Source organism: Anastrepha ludens, chromosome 4 (genome assembly GCF_028408465.1).
Source record: "Anastrepha ludens isolate Willacy chromosome 4, idAnaLude1.1, whole genome shotgun sequence".
Taxonomy (NCBI): Eukaryota; Metazoa; Arthropoda; class Insecta; order Diptera; family Tephritidae; genus Anastrepha; species Anastrepha ludens.
This window is the reverse complement of record NC_071500.1, coordinates 45,616,746-45,637,933: the sequence shown is the minus strand read 5'-3', so window position 1 is coordinate 45,637,933 and position 21,188 is coordinate 45,616,746. Positions and strand designations below refer to the sequence as shown.

At 38.3% G+C, this 21,188-nt stretch overlaps 1 protein-coding gene across 4 annotated transcripts in view; it reads right to left on the bottom strand.

Annotated features, from left to right (window-relative positions):
- The window catches only part of LOC128862144 (uncharacterized), a 188,095-nt gene that overhangs the window by 128,615 nt on the left and 38,292 nt on the right, over positions 1 to 21,188 (bottom strand). For all 4 annotated transcript variants that reach the window (XM_054100607.1, XM_054100608.1, XM_054100609.1 and 1 more), the window contains exon 2: positions 7,439 to 13,855. In XM_054100607.1, coding sequence (XP_053956582.1) covers positions 7,439 to 13,855 — 6,417 coding nt within the window. The remainder of the gene's footprint in view (positions 1 to 7,438; positions 13,856 to 21,188) is intronic.

The window sequence follows — 21,188 nt, the reverse complement described above, 5'->3', positions numbered from 1 at the left end:
CATTTACTAGGATCACATTATTTTCTGAAATGGAAAAAATCAAGTATCGTGCAGTAATATATTTTTCATTAGAACTATGCAACGTGTCACAAGAGCAATTTTTTTTGTTTTTTGATATATGAGGTAGGGTTCAAAACGCCTTTGCGCACGTACAGCGACCGCCGTCTACTGCGTCGAGTGGTGTTGCCACTAAAACAATCCCTCCTCACCTCCTGCGGAGACACCCACCCGGGACTACTTTTTGTATTACCTCGGGAGAGCCCAGAACGGCATCCATAAAGACCAGTTCTATCCACCCATGTCTGGTTCCACCATATTTGTAGCCAGCTTTTATGCTATAGGCTCGACTTCTTGTGTCTCTATCTGTGCAGATTCGCTCTGTCGTAATGTGCCGAGGTCATTTTCTTTTTTTCGTAGTACGTTTTCGTTATATTTCTTTACCGTGTTTCAGCTGTCCTCGCGTTTGAGCATTTTGCTGATTATGTTACTCGGCACGATCTCTAATCTGCTCACGTCTTTCCGCGGGCTATCTGTCGCAACTAAAAACGTGCATTCAACGTCATCGCTCGGAGTTTCCCAGTTAATGCACTTCGAATTGCTTACCTTGTCGGTATAGGTATTTCCGGAAGTATTCTTGGCCCGGAAGGAACTGAGTTAAGAAGTAGTTCACTTCCCCGAAGTTTCTTTGGACCCATTTGCCAATTGATGCTATAAGTTTCACCGTCCATCTGTCACTCGGTTCAGTGTCACATCGGCTTTGTCACCGCAGCATGGTTTGGCAACTCTGTTCCGCGATGCTACTGATGACGTGTTTCTTCTTGGAGTCTCACGCATCCATTCGTTCCCGGGCCATGAGGTCTACGGGTGTTTCCTCGCTGATCACAAAGACTGCAGCTCCAAAGACAGCGCGATAGGCTGAGGCAACTCTACGTGCCGTCACAAGAGCAATTTGACAATGGCTAAAATCCATGTATTAATGTTCGCATTGTTGGAGCATCCACGGTATTCACAAAATTTGGCCCCTTGCGATTTCAATTTGTTTCTAAGCCCAAAAAAAAAAATGCATCATTGTTCATCAAACAGCTGTGGAAGCGTATTTTGCACCCCTTGTGTTTTTCTTATCGAACCCAAAAATTGAACAACCTAGTATGTATGTCTTTCAAAAGGTGGAAATAATCGTTCGAATTCAAAAGTTGTTGAAAAAATGAAAAAGAAGATTCTGTCGAGGATAGAAAAAAGACTGGCAGACCAAAAACTGGACGTACTGTTGCGCAAAGTATTGCTGAACAACCTTCAAATTCGATATCTCGACGTTCTCAACAATTGGGAATTTATGAATCGACTGTTTGACAGATTTTACTTGTAGGCTTCCCTATGGTGGATTTTTAAATGATGTAAATTTTGACATATAACTGAAAGCATCTAAATTTGCTAAATGTTTTATTTAAAACAACATCTTGGCGCGTTTTTGAAAGACTCTTTGTATGCAGATTATTCCATTCTGGCGAGTTTTGCTTGTAACTGGATAAATTCTGATTATGTAATAGAATAATCAATGGCAAGTAGAAAGGCTCAAGTCGGCTTAGCGTGGCTTATCAAAGGTTCACAAATATATGTTTTGTATTAAGCATAAGAAGAAAAGAGCGAAAACTAGTAATTATAAGTTTACGAATAGGTAGATGAGTATAAAATTATTTGTCTGGTGGCCAAATCAGTTGGGCCTAATTATTCATTACTTCAAATTCATTTATGTGCTGCAATTCTGAAAGCTTCTCCCAATTAACAATTTGTTTCTTAACCTTCAAGGAGCACTTTTCTAGAAATTATTGCTCTGCTATTAATTTCAAATTTTATGTTCAAAAAATAAAAATTATAAAATTACTTACATATGTATCTTCTTGAGCTCAAGCTACCCGCATACCGAGTAGTGTGAGATGTTCGATACTCGCTCGAATTTTGTTAATTTCCCAATCGCTTAAATGTTTGTTCGAAATTTTCGCGCTTTTGGACAGCTTAAGCTCAACAAAAGTTGCCAATTGCACTGTGTTTTAATAATTTGTAAAACTAAAAGAAGTGCTGACAAAAAAGTCTAAAGTCAAAAGAAATATCGCTCAAATTACCCGAATACTCCGAGCTGGAAAATTTGCGAGTAATGATCATCGAACAGGTGTGCGGGTACTGGGTACCCATTGCTCATACGCCTAGGTTACTCGAGAATGTGCGCACAAAATCGAGAGCTTTAATATGTAGATCCATATTAAATCTTACCGTTATAAACATTTTATTGGACTTACCTGAAATGAAATAAAGGAAAAATTATTACAATAGTAAATAGAAATAGCGTGAAATAGAATGCATTTGAAATGTGGTCAATTGTCTGCAACATTTTGGGAATTGTAAACAGTTTTTGTATGTGCTTGCTTTTGTACGTACATGCATACATTCATACATTTATTATAATAAAATTTTTCAGATTTCTGATTTTATGCTTTTATTCTTTCTTTATTTTATGCTTTCAGTTTTGTACTAGGAGCAGGTCTTGAAAACTTCCGTAATCTTCACAATACAGAGATTGCATTGGGTTAGGAAGAGGACTAAAGTATACAATAGTGTGGCTATGGATCCCACCCTAAATTTTTGACTCTCGTAAATTAAGATTAGCTTGCTCTTAATAATAGATAAATTGATTAAAAATTAGCTGCTTACTTTTGCTTAATATGTCTAAAAGACATTAACACATGACCTTTCTCAAGCTTGATTTTTAGAGCTAGGGGCGGCATAACAATGCTTAATGCGAGGGCTTTTTCTAATGTTAGATCGTCAACTTGTACTATTTGCAATTTAAATGTTATTGAAGATATTTGGTGTGGGAATAAGTTTCTGTTCTTTCTTAGCCAAACTTTCGAATTATTTAAACAATTAAATAATACATGATTTTATATGAAGCATGTGCCTTTGGAAGTTATAACTTTACTCCATCTTTCAGGTAGCATACAGATTCCTCTGACGAAAAATTCTAGTTCTTTTGACTTGATCCATTCATTGAGCCAGTTTGCGATGCTCTCGTAAGAAGTGAATCGCTCTCCAATAACTGCTGACTGCAGTGATAAAGGCTGACTGCAGATAGTAATCCGAAGGTGCAATGTCTGGGGAATACGGCGGGTGGGGCAAGATTTCCCAATTCATTCCCTTTAAATATTTCTATACCGATTTATCAACATGCGGCCTGGCGTTGTTATGCAGCAAAATCAGTTTGTCATGTTTGATCGTCTCATTCTGGCCACTTTTCTTTGAGAGCTCGATTCAAATGCATTAGCTGCAGCCGGTAACGATCGCCAGTGATGGTTGGTTTAAGGAGTTCATAATGTGTAGACGACACCATTCTGATCGCACCAGATGTACACCATAACTTTTAAAGCATGAATATTTTTTTCGCTGTGGATGGACCTGGTTCACCTGGCAGGCTCCAACATTTTCGACGCTTTAGGTTATTATAATAGATCCATTTTTCATCGCCAGTGACGATCCGATGCAGAAAACCTTTTCTTTTCTGCCGTCCAAGAAGCATCTCACAAGTCACCAAACGTCTCTCGATATTTTGCTCCTTCAGCGTTCGACATGCGCCTTCATCATATAATTGTTGTAGTTGAGTATCTTCGAATTTTTTCGGTGCCCCGCGATCTTTGTCACTTACGTCGAAATTGCAACTTTGGAAGCGTCGAAACCACTATTTAAAAGTTCTATTTGATGGAGCGTGATTACCGTAAATATTGATCAATATACGACACGTGTGAGCTGCACTTTTTTAAGGGGTAATAATGAAGTATGATTTCCTGCAACTGCTGCTTTTTCGGGACGAACGTAGACATGTTCGACGTCAGATATAAAAGGATCTTTACGCTTCAAACGAGTGTCAACTACTGCGATCGAGACTTCACTTATACATCTTCAAATCACCAGTATATTATTAGAGCGAACACAAAAATAGTACCTTCAGCGACACCTGTTTTACTTAGTCCTGTACCCAATAAGTTCCATCCAAATACTTTTTATTCAAATAATCGTGTGAAGTGTTTTCGTGAAAAAGTGCCAAATGTGTTAAAGAAAGTAACTATTTTGTTCCTTATAAATCATTAGTAATTACTTAAAGTATAGCAAACTAGTTCTGAATGAATTTACTTAGTTTCAAATTGAGTTGCTATGCAGATATGCAGCATCAAATGTAAAATTTCTATGATTTTATTAAATAAATAAATAATGCGTTTTTACAGTTCAAGAACATCAATATGAAGTAAATCCATTTCTCACTAACAGATAAATAAATGTTTTTTTTTTTGTTTTTTTGAACGCAGTAGTAATTAAAAATGAATTCGTGTATACGTTTTTGGCTTTTACTGGAATAAAACAGAATGTTTTATACAAATTCAAATTATTTAGAAAAAACTGTTATATTCAGAAAAACTCCATATAGAAGCTGAATAAATTAATAATAAATATTCTGATTAAATTTGAATAAAAAAATCTTGAAAAGCTAAAATAAAGCAGTCTCTTCTAATTAATATATAAAACAAGATTTGCTGTCTCCAAATTAAAATATAAAAAATAAAGGATTCTTTGCCTCTCAATTAAAATATAAAAAATAAAAAATAAAAAAGATTTGTTGTCTTCTAATTAATATATAAAAAAAGATTTGTTGTAGGTAGACTGCAGAACAAATGTTATATATTTTGTTTTCCAATCTTTCTAGCTGCCGCGACCCCTCGGTTTTGTTATAATTAGCAGTAAAATTAAACTTCTCAAAATGATAAAATTTGCATATAATTCTCTATATTATTAAACATGCAATCACACATGCATACAAATAACCAACTACATGTGCGTGCAAATTTGTTTCAGATGTCCACTCTTTTTAGCTTGGCTTCGCATATACTGCGAATTTTGTCTGTCGTTACAGCAACTGCCGGTCACAATTCGCCAACATAAATCAGTTCGGGTAGAGTCACATATGCATGTGTATATATATAATATAAACGTGGTTGATGCAGAATGGTACTGGAGCAAATTTGTTTGAAAAAAAAACTATTTACTATTTTTAAAATTTTAACATTTTTTTTCATACTTCCCTACTGAATTGACCAAAGATAGTTCGACTTGTAACTCGCTCGCCATTTTGTGCAATATGCCACGTGACTATTTGAATTGAAAACTCGTGGTATTTTTTATTATTTTTATTTTACAGTAGTCTTCTATAGTATGTGAGTAACTATACTGAATGTCTTGCTGTCTCGTTTTCCAATTTGAAAGTTTAAGCTTAACCTATTAGCTATGATTTGAGGTGGTTTTAAAAGCGAAAAAGTTTCGCATTATTTATTTATATGCTGATGCATTGATGCTGTGCGTCAATCGGTAATACAAAATCGGAGACATTCCAGGGTATTAGTGGAGCCAGCTTAAATACGATATTGCATGAAAATTTGGTCATTAAGAAGACTTATTCTCATTGGATTCTGCATAATTTGACAATTTCCCTAAGGAAGATTCGTGTTGACTGGAGTAAAGAAATACAAGAAATTCAACTGCGGTGATTCAAAGCCCGCCTATGATATCGCAATATGTGACAAATCTTAGATCTATGCCTAAGAGCCAAAAATAAAACAGCAAACGACCCATACTGGGTGTACTAAGACGACGTTAATACACCAAGAGTTGTTTGTGGAAGAAGCTGCTCAATGCAAAGTTTTTCCGCAAACAGGAATCATCTTTCACCAACACAATATGAGCTTTCAAGTATGGGCTCACACAAGAGATGTTTTGCAATTAATTAGATCATCCGATTTATAAATTTTATTTTGCACTTAAAAAAAGTTATTTTTGTTCTCGAACGTCAACACGTAAAAGGCGAGGTTAACAACATGAAATATATATATATATATATATATATAATTGGCGCGTAAACCCTTTCTGGGTGTTTGGCCGAGCTCCTCCTTTTATTTCTGGTGTGCGTCTTGATGTTGTTCCACAAATGGAGGGACTTACAGTTTCAATCCTACTCCGAATGGCAGATATTTTTTATGAAGAGTTTTTTCATGCCAGAAATACACTCGGAGGTTTGCCATTATTATTATTATTATTATATTTTTACCACTTTCAAAAATTGGAGCAACAACTCTCATTTTTTCTTCAGCGATAAAGATACCAGAGGCTAAGGATTTATTAAAAGTTAACTTAAGGTATTTATATATGATAAATGTTGTAAGATGTATTTATGATATTCTTTATGCTATTCTTTTGAATTAATACTGATCGTACTATCCCTTACTATGTCCTTAATAATCACCAAAAACAAGGATTTTATTTTTTTTATTCCATACTTTTAAAATAATATTTATTTTATATTACATACAAAATATTCCATGCATTGGCAGATTTTAGTACTTACTTCTTCTTCTTTGGAAAGGTTGAATAAAGAATAATCAATAAACACAGTTGTAAAGATTATTTAATAAAAACGTGGAAATAATGAAAAATTACACTATTGAACAATTCTAAGAATAGGGCTTCAAACTAACCAACGTCCAACGTTGGCATTCATGCGTGATGGTCAAACCCCAAAAGGACTTAACGCCATCTCAGCGCACTTTTTTAAAGTGGGTTACAGTTTCAATGTGATGGTCAGATATGCAATTCTTTTACATGAAATGTTATGTAACAAACCACTATAAAAATAATTCTTACTACTGAAAGGCAATGAGAAATTTTTTGTTGAAGAGTTTGATCCCTTAACTCTTATCTGAATGGACTTTTACCCTCTTTAAAATAAGTTTCATAAAATTTTATTAAAGAAGGCAGTTGGAAGATTCAAATTACAAAGTTGAGGTTTGCAGTGATCAAAGTAACCCACAGTTTTTCCTATTTGTGCTTACATAAATTTGAAATAATTTGATGAGGTGGAAATAAATCCTCCTGGGTTTTAACTATCACGCATGGACGCTAACGTTGGAGTTGGTTTTGTTTAGGCCTTAAAATGATTGTCCAACTGCGTAATCATTAAATGGATTCTTACTCAAAAAAATAATCCAAATGGTAATCATTATAATTAATAATCATTAATTAACAGCGCTGAATGAATAAATCGTGAAAATTTGGAATTCTCACTTCACCTAGTATAAAAAAAACTACTTAAATTGATTAAGTATTCACAAATATTGGTTAAAAATCATACATGTTGAGGTCCAATTAAAACAACGTACAGACGTTGCTGTTGCAATATTAAGAAAACAATCAATGGCACACGAAAGTAAATAATTGTAAAAGACATTACGTGAAACACATGGCGCCATCACGTGCCGCATATCATTAACAGCACGTATCACGGCAACACAGCAACATAGTAACACAGCAACACGTAACTCTCATATGTAATATCAGCTGCACATACCTTCGACAGTGATGTAGGGACGCGGTGAAACATTGTCAAATGAGCGATTAATTATGCCACTATCACGTGGCAGTGCGGTGCACTGGTGATGCAATGCTACTGCAGGCTTCCCAATCATATCTAGACTTTGCTGCTGGCTGTCATCGCCCAGCACAACTTCCTGTTGCTGTTGTTGGCTGTGATATCCCTGAACCGGCATTTGTAATTTTCCAGTTGCGGTGCAGGTTAAATCAGTCGCACTGCTGTCAATTTTTGCGTGTGTTTGTGTGTTTTTTGCAGTATGAGCATGTGTTTGTATGTCGTGTATAATTTCTATTGTTGCACTGGGCTCCGGATCATGTGCCTTTTTATCCACCATCGAATGACTACTACGTGCACGTGCACAATGCGCTGACGAAGACAATGATGAGGATGACGAGACTGGTGTGTTAAATGGAGTTGAAGTTGGGGTAGGTGTAGTCATTCGGTGAGTTTTATTGTATTGGCGTTGCAACTTAATCCCAACTGTACGTTGTTGCTGTTCCACATCACCATCGTCATCGTCAGTACTAGCCTCTGCATCAACATAATGCGTGACTGCGCTGTGCGTGAGTGCATTGCCCGTTTCAATTTGAAACATTCCAACGTTTTGTGTGGCCATGGTAGGCAATGCGATCTTTCGCTGCTGCTGTGCTTGCTCTTGCTGAGTTTGTGATGAGATGGGCGCACGCACCAATAAACCAACATTGTGACCCTCCAATTGCGGCACAAACTCGCCCAAATTTTTCTGCACGGTGCTGGTAGAACTCAATGGAGCGCCTACAGCTGTCTTCAAAGTTTTGTGTTGTTCACCATCGCTAGTTGCATCAGCGGCAGCACTATTGTGTGCAACGCCATCAATCAATTCTGCAATGTCTAGCGGATTGAGTCCGAAAGGTGAGGCAGCGCGTGTGAGCGCATGAGGTTCAATTAGTGCAGCGGGATATTTGCGTATAGGCGAGCGGCTAGCTTGACGATTTGTACGCGGACTGACAGAGCGACTGCGTGAGTGCTCACTTGCAAATGGTTTTACTGGGGACAAGCGCGAAGTCGTTGATTGCTGTTTGACTGACTGTAGTGGCGCATGGGACTGAGTATTGTCACTTATTGCCTCTTGGGCCATTGTATGGCTAACTGCATCAATTTGCACTTCATTGTCTCCTTGTTGCCTGCCTACACCATCTGTAGTGGCGGCATATTCGGTGCCAACAACACTTTTTGCTATTTTTTGTGGCCCATCCACCATTGACTGCCAAGCTATATGCTGTTTAAAATAAGGACTCGGTATTTCGTAGGTGGCTTTGTATGTGTCAAAAGTGTCCATGCACTCAGGCACACTCGCACTTTTGGCGTTGTCCTGAATATGCAGCGTTAATTTGCCGCGTCGCCCAGCAATCACTTGCTTGCGGCTCTCTCCGTCAGCTGGAGCCTTTATTGTAGGCACTTCTAATGGCACCTTTTGTGTCGCTAAAGCGGTTACTGCTGCCGATGCTGCCGATATAGAGTTGCACGCTGATTTTGTATCTGGCAGTGCAGTGACATTCTCATTGCTGCTTGCTGCTGAGCTTGATGATTTTCGCTTACTTTTCGTTATTGGCGAAATTGCTGATTGCTGTTGATTTAGTTGTTGAGTTTCATATAATGCTGCTTGCTGTTGTTCTCCAACTAACGCATTTTGGTCCCGATTTTGATTTGAGGTTTTCGTATTAACGCCGGTTCTAAGCTGATTGCTGGTCTCTTGTTTACGCTTGTCTTGTGTTTGTATTTGATTGTGATGCTGCTGCTGCTCTTGCTCCAGTATCACCTCTTTTTCTTTATGTAACGTCGTTTCCAGTTGCAGCATGTCATATACCTGCTCAACTAGCTGTTCCTGCGACTGATGCGTGGAAATATAACCTGAAACCACATTTTTGCATAAATCCTTCGGCAAGCTGCCTGCACGAAGCGGTGGGGTTGGTAGTGGCGGCGGTATTGGCGGCTGCGGAACTTGCTTTTGCAGGCGTGCGTGTTGTTCCTGCTTTTGCGGTGCTGTGGTTTTGCTAGTTGTTGACTCATCTACGGCAATGGAAGTTGTGCGTCGCCTTGACACTGGCGTGGTAGGTGCAGATTTTGTAGTTGCTGCAATCACTCGAGTATCTGGTTGCGCTTTAGTATAAGCCTGTCGCTGTTGTTGTTGTTGAAGTGATTGTTTATGTTTTAGTTCGTGCTTCATTGAAGTTGCTGTGGTTGCCTTTGGCATGAATTGTTGCAACTGTCCTAGTTGCTCATAATTGGCTACAACATCGACAACATGCTCGGGGGCGGCGCAAATTGAAGTTGTCGCCTCGCCCGTTATCGGTATTTTCACATTTGTTGTTGCTTTAGCACCCACCCTTGTCGAGCTTCTGTCATCAGCCGTATGTTCAATGATATCTACACGTCCTCCCATTATTTCTCCACTGCCTTTAGAGGACAAGCTAAAGTTCTCGAAATTCTGATTTTCACTGGTCTCAACCACTTCACTATTGGTTTCGGTTTTCTCCAGCTCAGCGGTATCATTAATGCTGCTGTCATCGGCTAAGTGTGCGCAATTATTGTTGTCATCAACTTTGTCATTTGCGAATGCCACCTTATCGTTAACATTATGCACCTTATCATCGTCGTCCATTTCAATTAGAACGATATTAGTTGGCTTGCGTCCAGTTGCTGCAATCACATCGTCAAGATTTTCCAAAATAGTAACACGTTTTGGTATTGCCGCCGTGGGCATAAAGTGATGTTCGACTGCCAGCACTTCTTCAGTATCAGTACGGTCTGTTGTGCTGGGTGCGGTGGCGGTGGCGGTGTCGATAGTAGGAGCCGCAATCAGGCGTTGCATTAATGGTTGTAGCACACTGCCATCTACTGCTATTTGGCCGCCTGAGCTCTGCACATGTTTGGCAACCAGTGGTGCTACTTTGCCGACAGTCTGAGTGTCATCTACCTTTACTGCGGATAAATCCTGCAGTGCTTGCTCAACCACAGGCATATTCTCCTGCACAAGAGGGCATCTGTGTTCTTCTATTGCCTGTAAATTATCATCATTGGCGCTAACAACAAGCATTGCTTGTTTGTGTACTAACTGGCGAGCGAGCGTTTGTAAGGGACTCTCGAGTGGCGGTACGGTTGAAGCGACCTGTTGATCTGGAAGCTGAATTTGCCTCGGTTGGATATCGATTTTGTGTAAAATTGGTTGCTGTGATGAGTTTGTCTGCTGCATAGCCTGCTCCTGTTCTCCGACCTCTTTTGGTTTATCTACGAGTTTTTGTTGCGGCAAGCTACGATTAAGCGCCACTTTTGCATTTTCCATATACGTGTCAATCTGTTTAAGGTGCTCTGCAATGGATTGCTGAAATAGCCCATATTTTGCCTCGAGCGCCGCAATTTCTGCGGCATTTTCCTTCTGTTGCTCTGGTACTGACACTGGCGTTGGAGCTGCCGTTGTCGCCTTCATCATACGCTTTGAGCGCGCATGCTGCTCTTCCTTGGCCGCAAAGAAGCCCCCGATTTTCTGTTGCTGCCGCGTTTTCATTTTTTTGCTGCTCATTTGCCACTCGTTTTCATTAACGCAAGTTTGTTTACTGTCGCTAGTGGCTGCCTCCATTCCTGATATGTTCGGAGTTTCACACTCACCAGCTAATTCACCAAAGGGCCCATACAAATATTCACCGTCAGTGTAGTAAATGCCACGAGGGCGTTCGAATCGCTGTCTTTGTTGGCTATGTTGGCCTACTTGCATTTTGGTTGTGGTACCTTTATTTTCACTGACTTTTCCCACTACTTTTAGCTGCTGTTGTGGTTGGCGATTACGCGTTGCTGCTGTATTGCTCAGCGGCTGCTCTGTGCCCGATAGTTGGCCAGAGATTTTGTATACGGGCGATTGGGTTGCATGTGTGGCGTGCCCAGAATGTGCTTTATTTGGCGGTGTTGGCATATTTTGCATGTCATCGGAACCATTGGCGCACTGGTTATCAATATTTTTGCGATTACTACTACTGCCGCCATTTGACTGCTTTACACTTTCATTGGTGGTTGCATCATCGTGGCCATCAAAACCGCTCGCTGCTGTTATTGGCATTTTCGATACATTTTTCTCCGCTGCCTTTTTATGCAATATTTGCCTTGGCATGCTGGTGATGGTGTGCGAAGAGTTGCGCTGAGTGACGGGTGGCTGAGGTGTTGGCGATATTGGAGCTGATGTACCCTTGGAGCAGGCTCTAGGTTTTTCTAGCGCTCGCCTTGTTACTATGCCCGCTTTGAGGTTTTGAGACTGCTCGTCCGCAGTCCTTTGCTGCAAAATCTCATCGGTCAGTGACGGCACTATCGTAATGGCGGCCGGTATATAAGCGACTGTACGATCATCTAAATCTATTGAGCGCAAGTAGATGCAAGCATCATCGTAGAGTTGGTCCGCGCTAACGGTGCTAAGATCGCGACGTGGTGGCGCTTGCTTTTTACCCATACGCTCTGCCACACTTTGCTGCTCCAACTCGATAGGTATGATGCGTGCGGAATGCGGCGGTTGTTGCTTCAAATTACTTTCACTGCTACTGCGACGGTGCTGATTCTGTGTCTGGGGTTGCTGTTGATGTTGGTGCTGTGTCTGTTTTTGATTACGTTGCAACTCAAACGTTCGCGTTGAGCCAAAGTCACTAATTTTGCACCTTGTCGGCTGCTTTCCTCCAGGTGCCTCCTCTTTACCAACTTGTGGCGTCGGTGGCAGCGGTATATGTTCCAGATCACTTGACTGCCGCTTTTTAATAGACTTCCCGTCCGAAGCTTTCTCACTTGATAGGTATGTGCGTGGCTTATTTTGTTGCTCTGCTGCTCTTACTGGTGCTGTTACTGCTTCAGCTCGCAAATCATGCTTGTCAACGGCACACATGTCCCCCTTATTGCCACGATAACTAGAAGCTGCATCAGCCACTTCATCAGCGTCCATGTCATTGTAACAGATTTTTATTTCCGTTGCCAATTTAATAGCGCGTCGTTGCACGCGCGGCGACATGCTTCCACCCGTTTTTGATTGATTGCACGTTGGTGGTGTTGGTCTTGTTGCGCAAGATTGACCACTGCTAAAGGCAGGACCCTCGCTATTACATGCCATCACATTCACTTCTGTGACGCTGCACGGTGGTGTAATGCGCACTGCGGGAATATTGCCACCACTTGCTGTACCACCACCGCCGATGCCACAGGAGCGCGGTTTCAATGGTGGCAACTCCTCGCGTCTACGTTGTTGTTGTTGTTTCCGACCTCGATCTAGCGATTGTGATTGTCGATTATTATTGATGGCGGCTGCTGTAGTGTTTTCCGTGGTGAATTGTTGCCGCGCGGCTGTAGCTGTGGCAATATTTTCATAACTGTGCCATTTTTTAGGAGCCCCAAACTCATGCCGCGCCAGTTGTTCAAAGTAATCACGACGTGGCTCCACCAGTCCGATATACACATCAGCCGCTTTAGTTTCGGGCGCGGAGAAGCCACGCGCCATCGGTGTATTGCAGTCATCTAGAGCATCGTAGTCGCTAGTGGTGGTGGTAACATTAGTCAGCTCTCCGCCAATTTCATTCATGGTCATGGCCGCGGGCCAACTCGTGGTTGTAGCTACATTCGGTATAATGGCGACGCTAAAAGATTCTAGAGCCGCATTGACCGATGATATATTGGCGCTGTTATTGTGCACATTTGTCAATGTTTGTTGCGACGCACCAGTGCCAACAGTGCAGACGTTGGCGCGCGTCTCGCGGGAGCTATCGGTGACATGCGCTAATTTATTTTTCACAGTTTTTTGCAGTTTTTGCTTTTGCAGCTGCATTTGCTCCATTTTGTTGCGTTGCCGCAACTCGGCGGGCGTCGGTTCAATTATTCGCGTGGGACTATTGAATTTCTCGCGTATCGCATCAATGCCGTGCCGCTTACAAACGCTCTCCGCAAAGTGTACTGCATTGTTGTTACAGCTACTGCAGCTGCTACTTCTGCTGTTCGTCTGTTGCTGATGATGATGTTGCTGGTGTTGGCGTTGTTCTTTTGAAGAACTGCGCGAATGCGTGAGTGACTGCGTTCCACCACGACCTACCTCCACTGCGTCAGCTCCCCCAGCAACTGCTTCGCCATCCATTGCGTAATCACTATTCGGTGGCGGCCAGCTGTGGTCGCGTTTATGCAAATTCTTGCGTGTGGCAAGGCGATTTATCTTCAATACCGTATCACGGTCGATTGTGATGTTGTGCTGATGGCACAGGTATTGCGTTTTGATTTGTTCCAACTGTTGTTGGTGCACTGGTGTGTGCATGGCTTGTTCGTAGTACTCCTCATAGTATTTAGGAGTTGGAGGGTGTTGCCGGCGTTGCCGGGAGCGACTCTGTCGTCCACACGCTAAATCTATTGGGAATGCGCATGTCGCAAATTCACATAGATATTTTGTGTTGTTGTTGTTTGTACACCATTGTCAATTGTCCGCCATTATAGTAGGTCATTTGTAGTTGATTGTTAATGTTAGATTGCAACATTCGTGATATTTTAGTTAAGTTGTTGGTGTTGTGATTTTTCAGTTATCGATGTGGTTGTTTGTTGTTGAGAGACAATCACGCACACGTAAAAAAATAGACTTGTATTAATTTTTATACTTTCTATTATGCAGAGTATTTTACGTTTTCATTGTGAAAAATTATACAATTAACATTAAAAATTGCTTGGGGAAATTTCCACTCGGAATTGATGGGGCAGTATGAACACCTGGAATTTTTAGTTAAACGATATGTACTTACACATACATATACATGTATAATAGATGACAGTAAAATGACTAATACTTGTTATAGCTGGAAAATTGTGTTGGATAACAAAGCTCATCTAGAAAAATAGTTTATGGGGCGTTCCATGAAAGTAGTACCAGTTGGTCCGTAAATTTTCTTTATACTTTGGAATTTTGTTGTGTTTGTGACTCTTTGGAAGCATGCCAAAGGGTTTTGCAAAATTTCAATTATTTTGCAAGTTATTGTTTATTGAATTTTTATGCTAAATTTTTTTCGATAATTTTTATCTTGAAATATATTAGTGATACAAAAAAAAGTTATTTATAAAAATTATAGGGAAAATTTCATAATATATTTTTAAAAAATAAAAAAAATGATTTTTAGCTAATTTGTTTAAACAATAATTTTTTATTGTTGGTTTTTTACTCGAAGTACACTGTGGAATTTTGTAAAAAAGAATTTTTATCAAAGTTTGAACCCTTCTTAAAAGATACTGCAAATTATAGAGATGGGTTTTTTTTTGTTCTCGAGAAATTAATTTTTGAATTTTACAATGCATGACTCGGACTAATAGCCGCGCGCGGCAGCTCCCGCAGCATGCTTTATTCTTTACCAATACAGTATAAAGAACACAGTTTTACATCATATAATATTATTCCAACTTAATAAATTAACATTTTTTATTATTGTAATATTACTGTTAATTTTTATTAATAGAATCTTAGAAGTTTCCGAAATAAGAAAGGTCATATTGTTTGAATTTAGTTTGCCGTACGAGTAATAGTTTTTCATCGCCATAATGGGTAGTAATTTATGTAAGGTTATTGTATATAGGTTCTTTGACAACAATTATTTTATAATTTAGGAAAATTGTGGAATAAGTATAATTTATGGTCCTTTTATATTCGTATCCCATTTGATTAATGGGTCCGGACCCCCCGCAGCCCACTAGGAATAAGTTTTTAAAATTGTCACTCCGCACTGTGTTAATGAGCTTTTAACTGATGCTTTCCATTTCAATTCAACCGGGCTATTCGGGTCATGTTCTTCGATTTCGATGTAACTGAAATATGTTGCTCTCTGGTCAAAATAATGAGACACGTATTTTTTTGTTCGCCCGAAAAAAATTTTTTTCAAGAGTTATCGGCAATTTTGTTTTTCGCCTCAAACTCGATTTTTTTTAATTATATAAGAAAAAATTTTTTTTAAATGCCCATAACTTAGTCAAAAATGAACCGATTTTAATAATTCTGGGTTCAAAATGATCGTAATTACTTACACAAGCGACTTCATGTAGAAACAATTGCAAAAAAGTAGTTGAAAATTTTTTATTTAGCAAAAAAGAAAAAAAATTTAAATTTTTTCAAAATTCAATATTTCAAAAAGTGTATTTTTTTTTTTTATAACTTTTTCCAAATCAAAAAAACATCTCAAACTTTAATTGAGCTGCATGCCTAGTAGCTAAAATGAGTTGTTTTTGAGTAATGAATTTTTGAGTAAACACCCTGTTTCGCACTTTTTGTTTTTTGCAAAATAAAAAATTTTCAACTACTTTTTTGCAACTATTTCTACATGAAATCACTCGTGTAAGTAATGACGATCATTTTGAACCCAAAATTATTAAAATCGGTTCATTTTTGACTAAGTTATGGGCATTTAAAAAAAATTTTTTCTTATATAATTAAAAAAAATCGAGTTTGAGGCGAAAAACAAAATTGCCTATAACTCTTGAAAAAAAATTTTTTCGGGCGAACAAAAAAATACGTGTCTCATTATTTTGACCAGAGAGCAACATATTTGAGTTACATCGAAATCGAAGAACATGTCCCGAATAGCCCTTTTGAATTGAAATGGAAAGAATCTATATAAGAAAATTTTTTTTAATTGCTCATAACTTAGTCAAAAATAAGCCGATTTGAATGATTCTGGGTTCAAAATAATCGTAATTACTTACACGAGCGACTTCATTTAGAAATAGTTGCAAAAAAGTAGTTGAAAATTTTTTATTTTGCAAAAAACAAAAAGTGCGAAACAGGGTGTTTACTCAAAAATTCATTACTCAAAAACAACTCGTTTTAGCTACTAGGCATGCAGCTCAATTAAAGTTTGAGATGTTTTTTTGATTTGGAAAAAGTTATAAAAAAAAAAAAAATACACTTTTTGAAATATTGAATTTTGAAAAAATTTAAATTTTTTTTCTTTTTTGCTAAATAAAAAATTTTCAACTACTTTTTTGCAATTGTTTCTACATGAAGTCGCTTGTGCAAGTAATTACGATCATTTTGAACCCGGGATTATTAAAATCGGTTCATTTTTGACTAAGTTATGGGCATTTAAAAAAAAATTTTTCTTATATAATTAAAAAAAATCGAGTTTGATGCGAAAAACAAAATTGCCGATAACTCTTGAAAAAAAATTTTTTCGGGCGAACAAAAAAATACGTGTCTCATTATTTCGACCAGAGAGCAACATATTTAAGTTACATCGAAATCGAAGAACATGACCCGAATAGCCCGGTTGAATTGAAATGGAAAGCATCAACTATAATTACATTTGATTCAATTACATTTGACTTTTGTTCCAATGAAGCTCTTGAAGATATAAAAAAGTTCTTAAGTAAACGATTTTTAACATGCAAAACAATCAGTGGCACACGTGGTTTTCATTCGTTTATTCCAGTTGAAAATGAAAAAATTAAACGTAAAAAATTTCTAACTTCAATGATAGTTTATCTTCCGTATTTAATATTTCATAATAATTCTTATCAATTCTAAAATTCTAAATAGAACACAAAAAATATTTTGATTATATTGAAAAAATGTATACAACTTATGTTATGTATTATTCTCCTGTAATTTTGTTCTAATTAAGTTAAACATTTCTCAAGCCACTAAGCGATTAAAGAATGGCAGTCGATGTAGTTGAGTGAAGAACATCAGCTTTCACCAAAGTGAAAACTAAGATGTGCACTAGACCGTACAGAAAATAAGCTCGCCATACACTCCTCAGTCTAAAGTATTTTTGCAGGGTAATTTAATTTTTCGTCATATCTTAAGTATTTACAATCAGATCTTAGAGTATCAAGGATGATATAGTATGATGCTTGCCATTTTGTACTTAAGATTCGGGTTGGTACGAATTTTTTTCTTCCTTTAAGGTGGAACTGCACATTGTGCACATTTCGGCCTTGAAATAGTCTCCCTAACCAGAAAATGCCCATTGAAAGCAGAATACAATTGAGAGGGAAGAATCTGCATTTATATTTATTTTGGAAGTCCCCATTTACGTTTTTCTTCTTTTTAACATAAAACGTTTTACAAAGGTAGTATTTTTATTCTCAGAAGTATTTTTGTATAGTTAAAAACTGCGGTGGGCTGGCTCGACAGGGGACCCTGGAGACGGCTTCATCGCAGAATGAGAGGATTGGAGTTCCCTTGAGATCCTGTGGTCTGCTACTTAAAAGATGGGCCTCGCGCCAACTCAGCAAGCGCTAGACTAGTGCGCAAACGTGCAAAGTCGCGAGATCCTTCTGGCCACGTGTAGATCGGGGTTAATACAAACGTAAGTCGCCACTTTTGGTCGTCGTCCTCTAGTCCAAGCCCCTTCTTTCTTTTTTCTTTCACCTGTCTGTTCAGTTCTCCATTTCCCTTCACCCCTGCAACGGACAAATTTTAAATTATTTTGTCCAATTGGGCCCCTAGCAGGACAGCTTTTTAACCTAACCTAACCTAACCTAACCTAACATAAACTTCCGATATTCCGAAACAATATTGGCTTTACTTTTTATTTCCTGGCATTCCTATTACTATGCCTTAATTAATAATACAAATGTATAATATTTCCGACTGGGCTGGTTTCGTTCTCTTTGGTATTGGCTACTTCGATGCTCAGTATTTCTATGTATTGTATATGTATATGCAAATATGCATAGAATAGATGTGTATGAATGCAAATGTAGATATCTATGTACTTTCAGACTGTTTTATAGCACACTACTTCGCCCCATCCATCGCTTGCTAATTTGCTTTAGTTATAAACATATAAACTATGTATGTGTACGTATACATATGTATGTGTACTGTATGCTGCCTATATTATATAGTGCAAGGTGAGTATCTCAAAATAGCTGCCAAATTATTTTATTTCTTTACTTTATAGTCACTGATTACACAGTTCTACCATATGTTTTGATAAACAAATGCAAATAAAATATAAACGAAATAAAATGATAAAAATATACGGGTGAACGATATGAAGTGTTACCAACTTCCCACTGCTTGTATCTGTAAAACAGCCCATGACATCAACGTCAAAATTGTTCTAATGACAGTTCAAAATATTGTTTACAAGCCATCAAAAGCATTTGCGCCTCAGTTTTGTTGAATTTTTTTTCTGTGATGGAATTCAAACGTAATAGTGTGTTTGTGTTATATTTGGCTGGAAAATCACAACCAGCCATTGTTCGTGGGCTCAGTCACCTTAAAATGAATAAAATGTTTGCAATGATACTGGTAGCATTGCTAAACGCTATGGAAGTGGACCGAAAAAAACCACAACAACGCCAGAAATAGTTAGGAAAGTGAAGGCTCGACTTGAAAGAAATCCACGTCGAAGTGGGAGAAAAATGGCCAAAGAACTGAAAATATTGCAAGACAGCATTCGACGCATATTGAAAAATGAGCTCAAGGTCAAAGCTTACATGTTCCAAAAAGCACACGATCTTTCACCCCAGCAAAAAAAAAATTCGGTGCGAAAGAGCAAAGGAGTTGTTGCGCTTGCACGAACGTGGAGAATTTCGCAACGTTGTGTTTTCTGAAGAAAAAAAAAATTCCCAATTGAGCAGTTCATCAACACTCAAAACGATCGTATTTACTTGACCGAACGCTCATACGAGAATTTCAGTCTACGTATGGCCACTCGAAGAAATTTCCCATCGGAAGTAATGGTTTGGGCCGCAGTGACCGCTGATGGATGCTCTCCAATCGTTTTTATCGAACCTGGTGTCAAAGTGAATGCGACTTATTATCGGGAAAATGTTTTAGAAGCTGCTTTAGAGCCGTGGACCTGCAAAAATTTCGGTCGTAGACCATGGACGTTCCAACAGGACTCGGTGCCGTCTCATAAAGCTCGTGTGAACCAAGATTGGCTAAAAAACACGTTCCGAACTTCATAACGTCCACCCGATGGCTCTTATATTCACCAGACGCGAGTCCGATGGATTATTCCATCTGGTCCATTTTAGAGAGCAAGGTGAGGACTAAAAAATATGCCAGTATGGATGCGCTGAAAAAAGCGATTATACGAGAATGGGCCAAAATACCTCAAGATCACATTCGTGCAGTATGCAACTCATTTTTTGACCGTTTGAAGGCTATAGTCAAGGCAAAAGGTGGTAATATCGAGCTAAAATGGATATACATATGTTACAATTGTAATCATTTTTGAACAATTTTGTCTTTGAAATCAATAAAAACTAATTTCACACGGAAAAGTTATGGTGTTTTGAATAGGTAACATTTCATATAGTTCACCCGTAATTCAATTAAACAAGTAAGGAACTGCTAAATTCGGCTCGAACCGAACTCTGTATACCAACGCACAATTGAGTTTAAAATTTAATTTGAGCTGGCTGTCAATTTTCGGAGTCAAACAACCTAATAGACAATGAGATATGGGTTAGATGGTCGTACAGAAATTTAGACCTAACATTTAAAAACTGGGCGTGGCTTTCATCCAATGTCAATATTATTTAAGGGGTTATACGCAGTTATGACTTTCAAGGAAATCGATTTTTTTTATTGCATTTTTGTAATGTACATATATTCAAAAGTATACGCACGAAATTTGAAGTAGATCTAAGCAATACTTTCGGAGTTATACCTAAATATGTAGAGATGCCTCGGCACGTTTTAAGGTAGGTATTGAAACTTTAAACGTGTTTTTTTCAAAACGGCATTTTTCAAGTCGGTGTACACGATATCTCGAAAACGGCTTGTTTGATCGGTCAACCGTTTTAACTCAATCTTTAAAGATACATTTTCTAGTAATTAATCGTTCCTTTTGTAAATCTGATACTTATTTTCCATTTTATAATCAATTTACGGCCAAATTTTAACGTAAAAATCAAAATCATTTCTTTTAAAAGCTGCCATTTTGTGAAAATTCACTGTTTGGATTAGCCGAACGATTAATTACTAGATAATCTAATATATTAACAAAATTTGTTTGGTTTTTTGATTTCAGATAATCCAATCCTGAGTTACGATGTACACCGTAAATCGTCTTTTTTTAAAGGAGGTTCCAGAAATCGCCTGCAGCGCGCTCTATAATCAACATTTTCATAAATAAAAAATTTTGTGACGTTCTTGAAGGATGCTTTTATAACCGCCAAAAATTTTCAAATTAAAATATTCTGAAGTTTCTTCAGGATAAATCCTTGACAACCCGTCTTTTATTTGCTTCATAACTGCGTATAACCCCTTAAGTCGGTTCTAAACGAGATGGTGAGCAATACAAGTATCAAGTTTGGGTGAGTTTTATTACGTCGGAATCGAGATACACGCATTTACCCAAAGTAGGCCTATTTTTTCAAAATTTTACTCCCGTCAATTTTTTTTTTAGTTCAAATGTAAATAATTATTAATTTTTTCTATGTTTTGCTGCGGCCGGCGGGTGCCTACCATTCTGAGTACATAGGTTTTAAACTCCATGCATGAAACACTAAAAATTAAGAAAAAGTAATTTCCAATAGGGTACGCCCCTTAGCAGGCTATGGAAAATCTTCGAGTGTTTTTCTGCCACGGAAAAGCTCCTCATACAAAAATATCTGCCTTTCGGCGTCGGTCTCTGTAGGCCCCTCCATTTGCGGAACAACATCAAGACGCACATCACAAATAGGACATGGCTTAAACGACCCCTCTCATTATTCTGAGTATTTTGGTGAGAATATGTCTCTAACT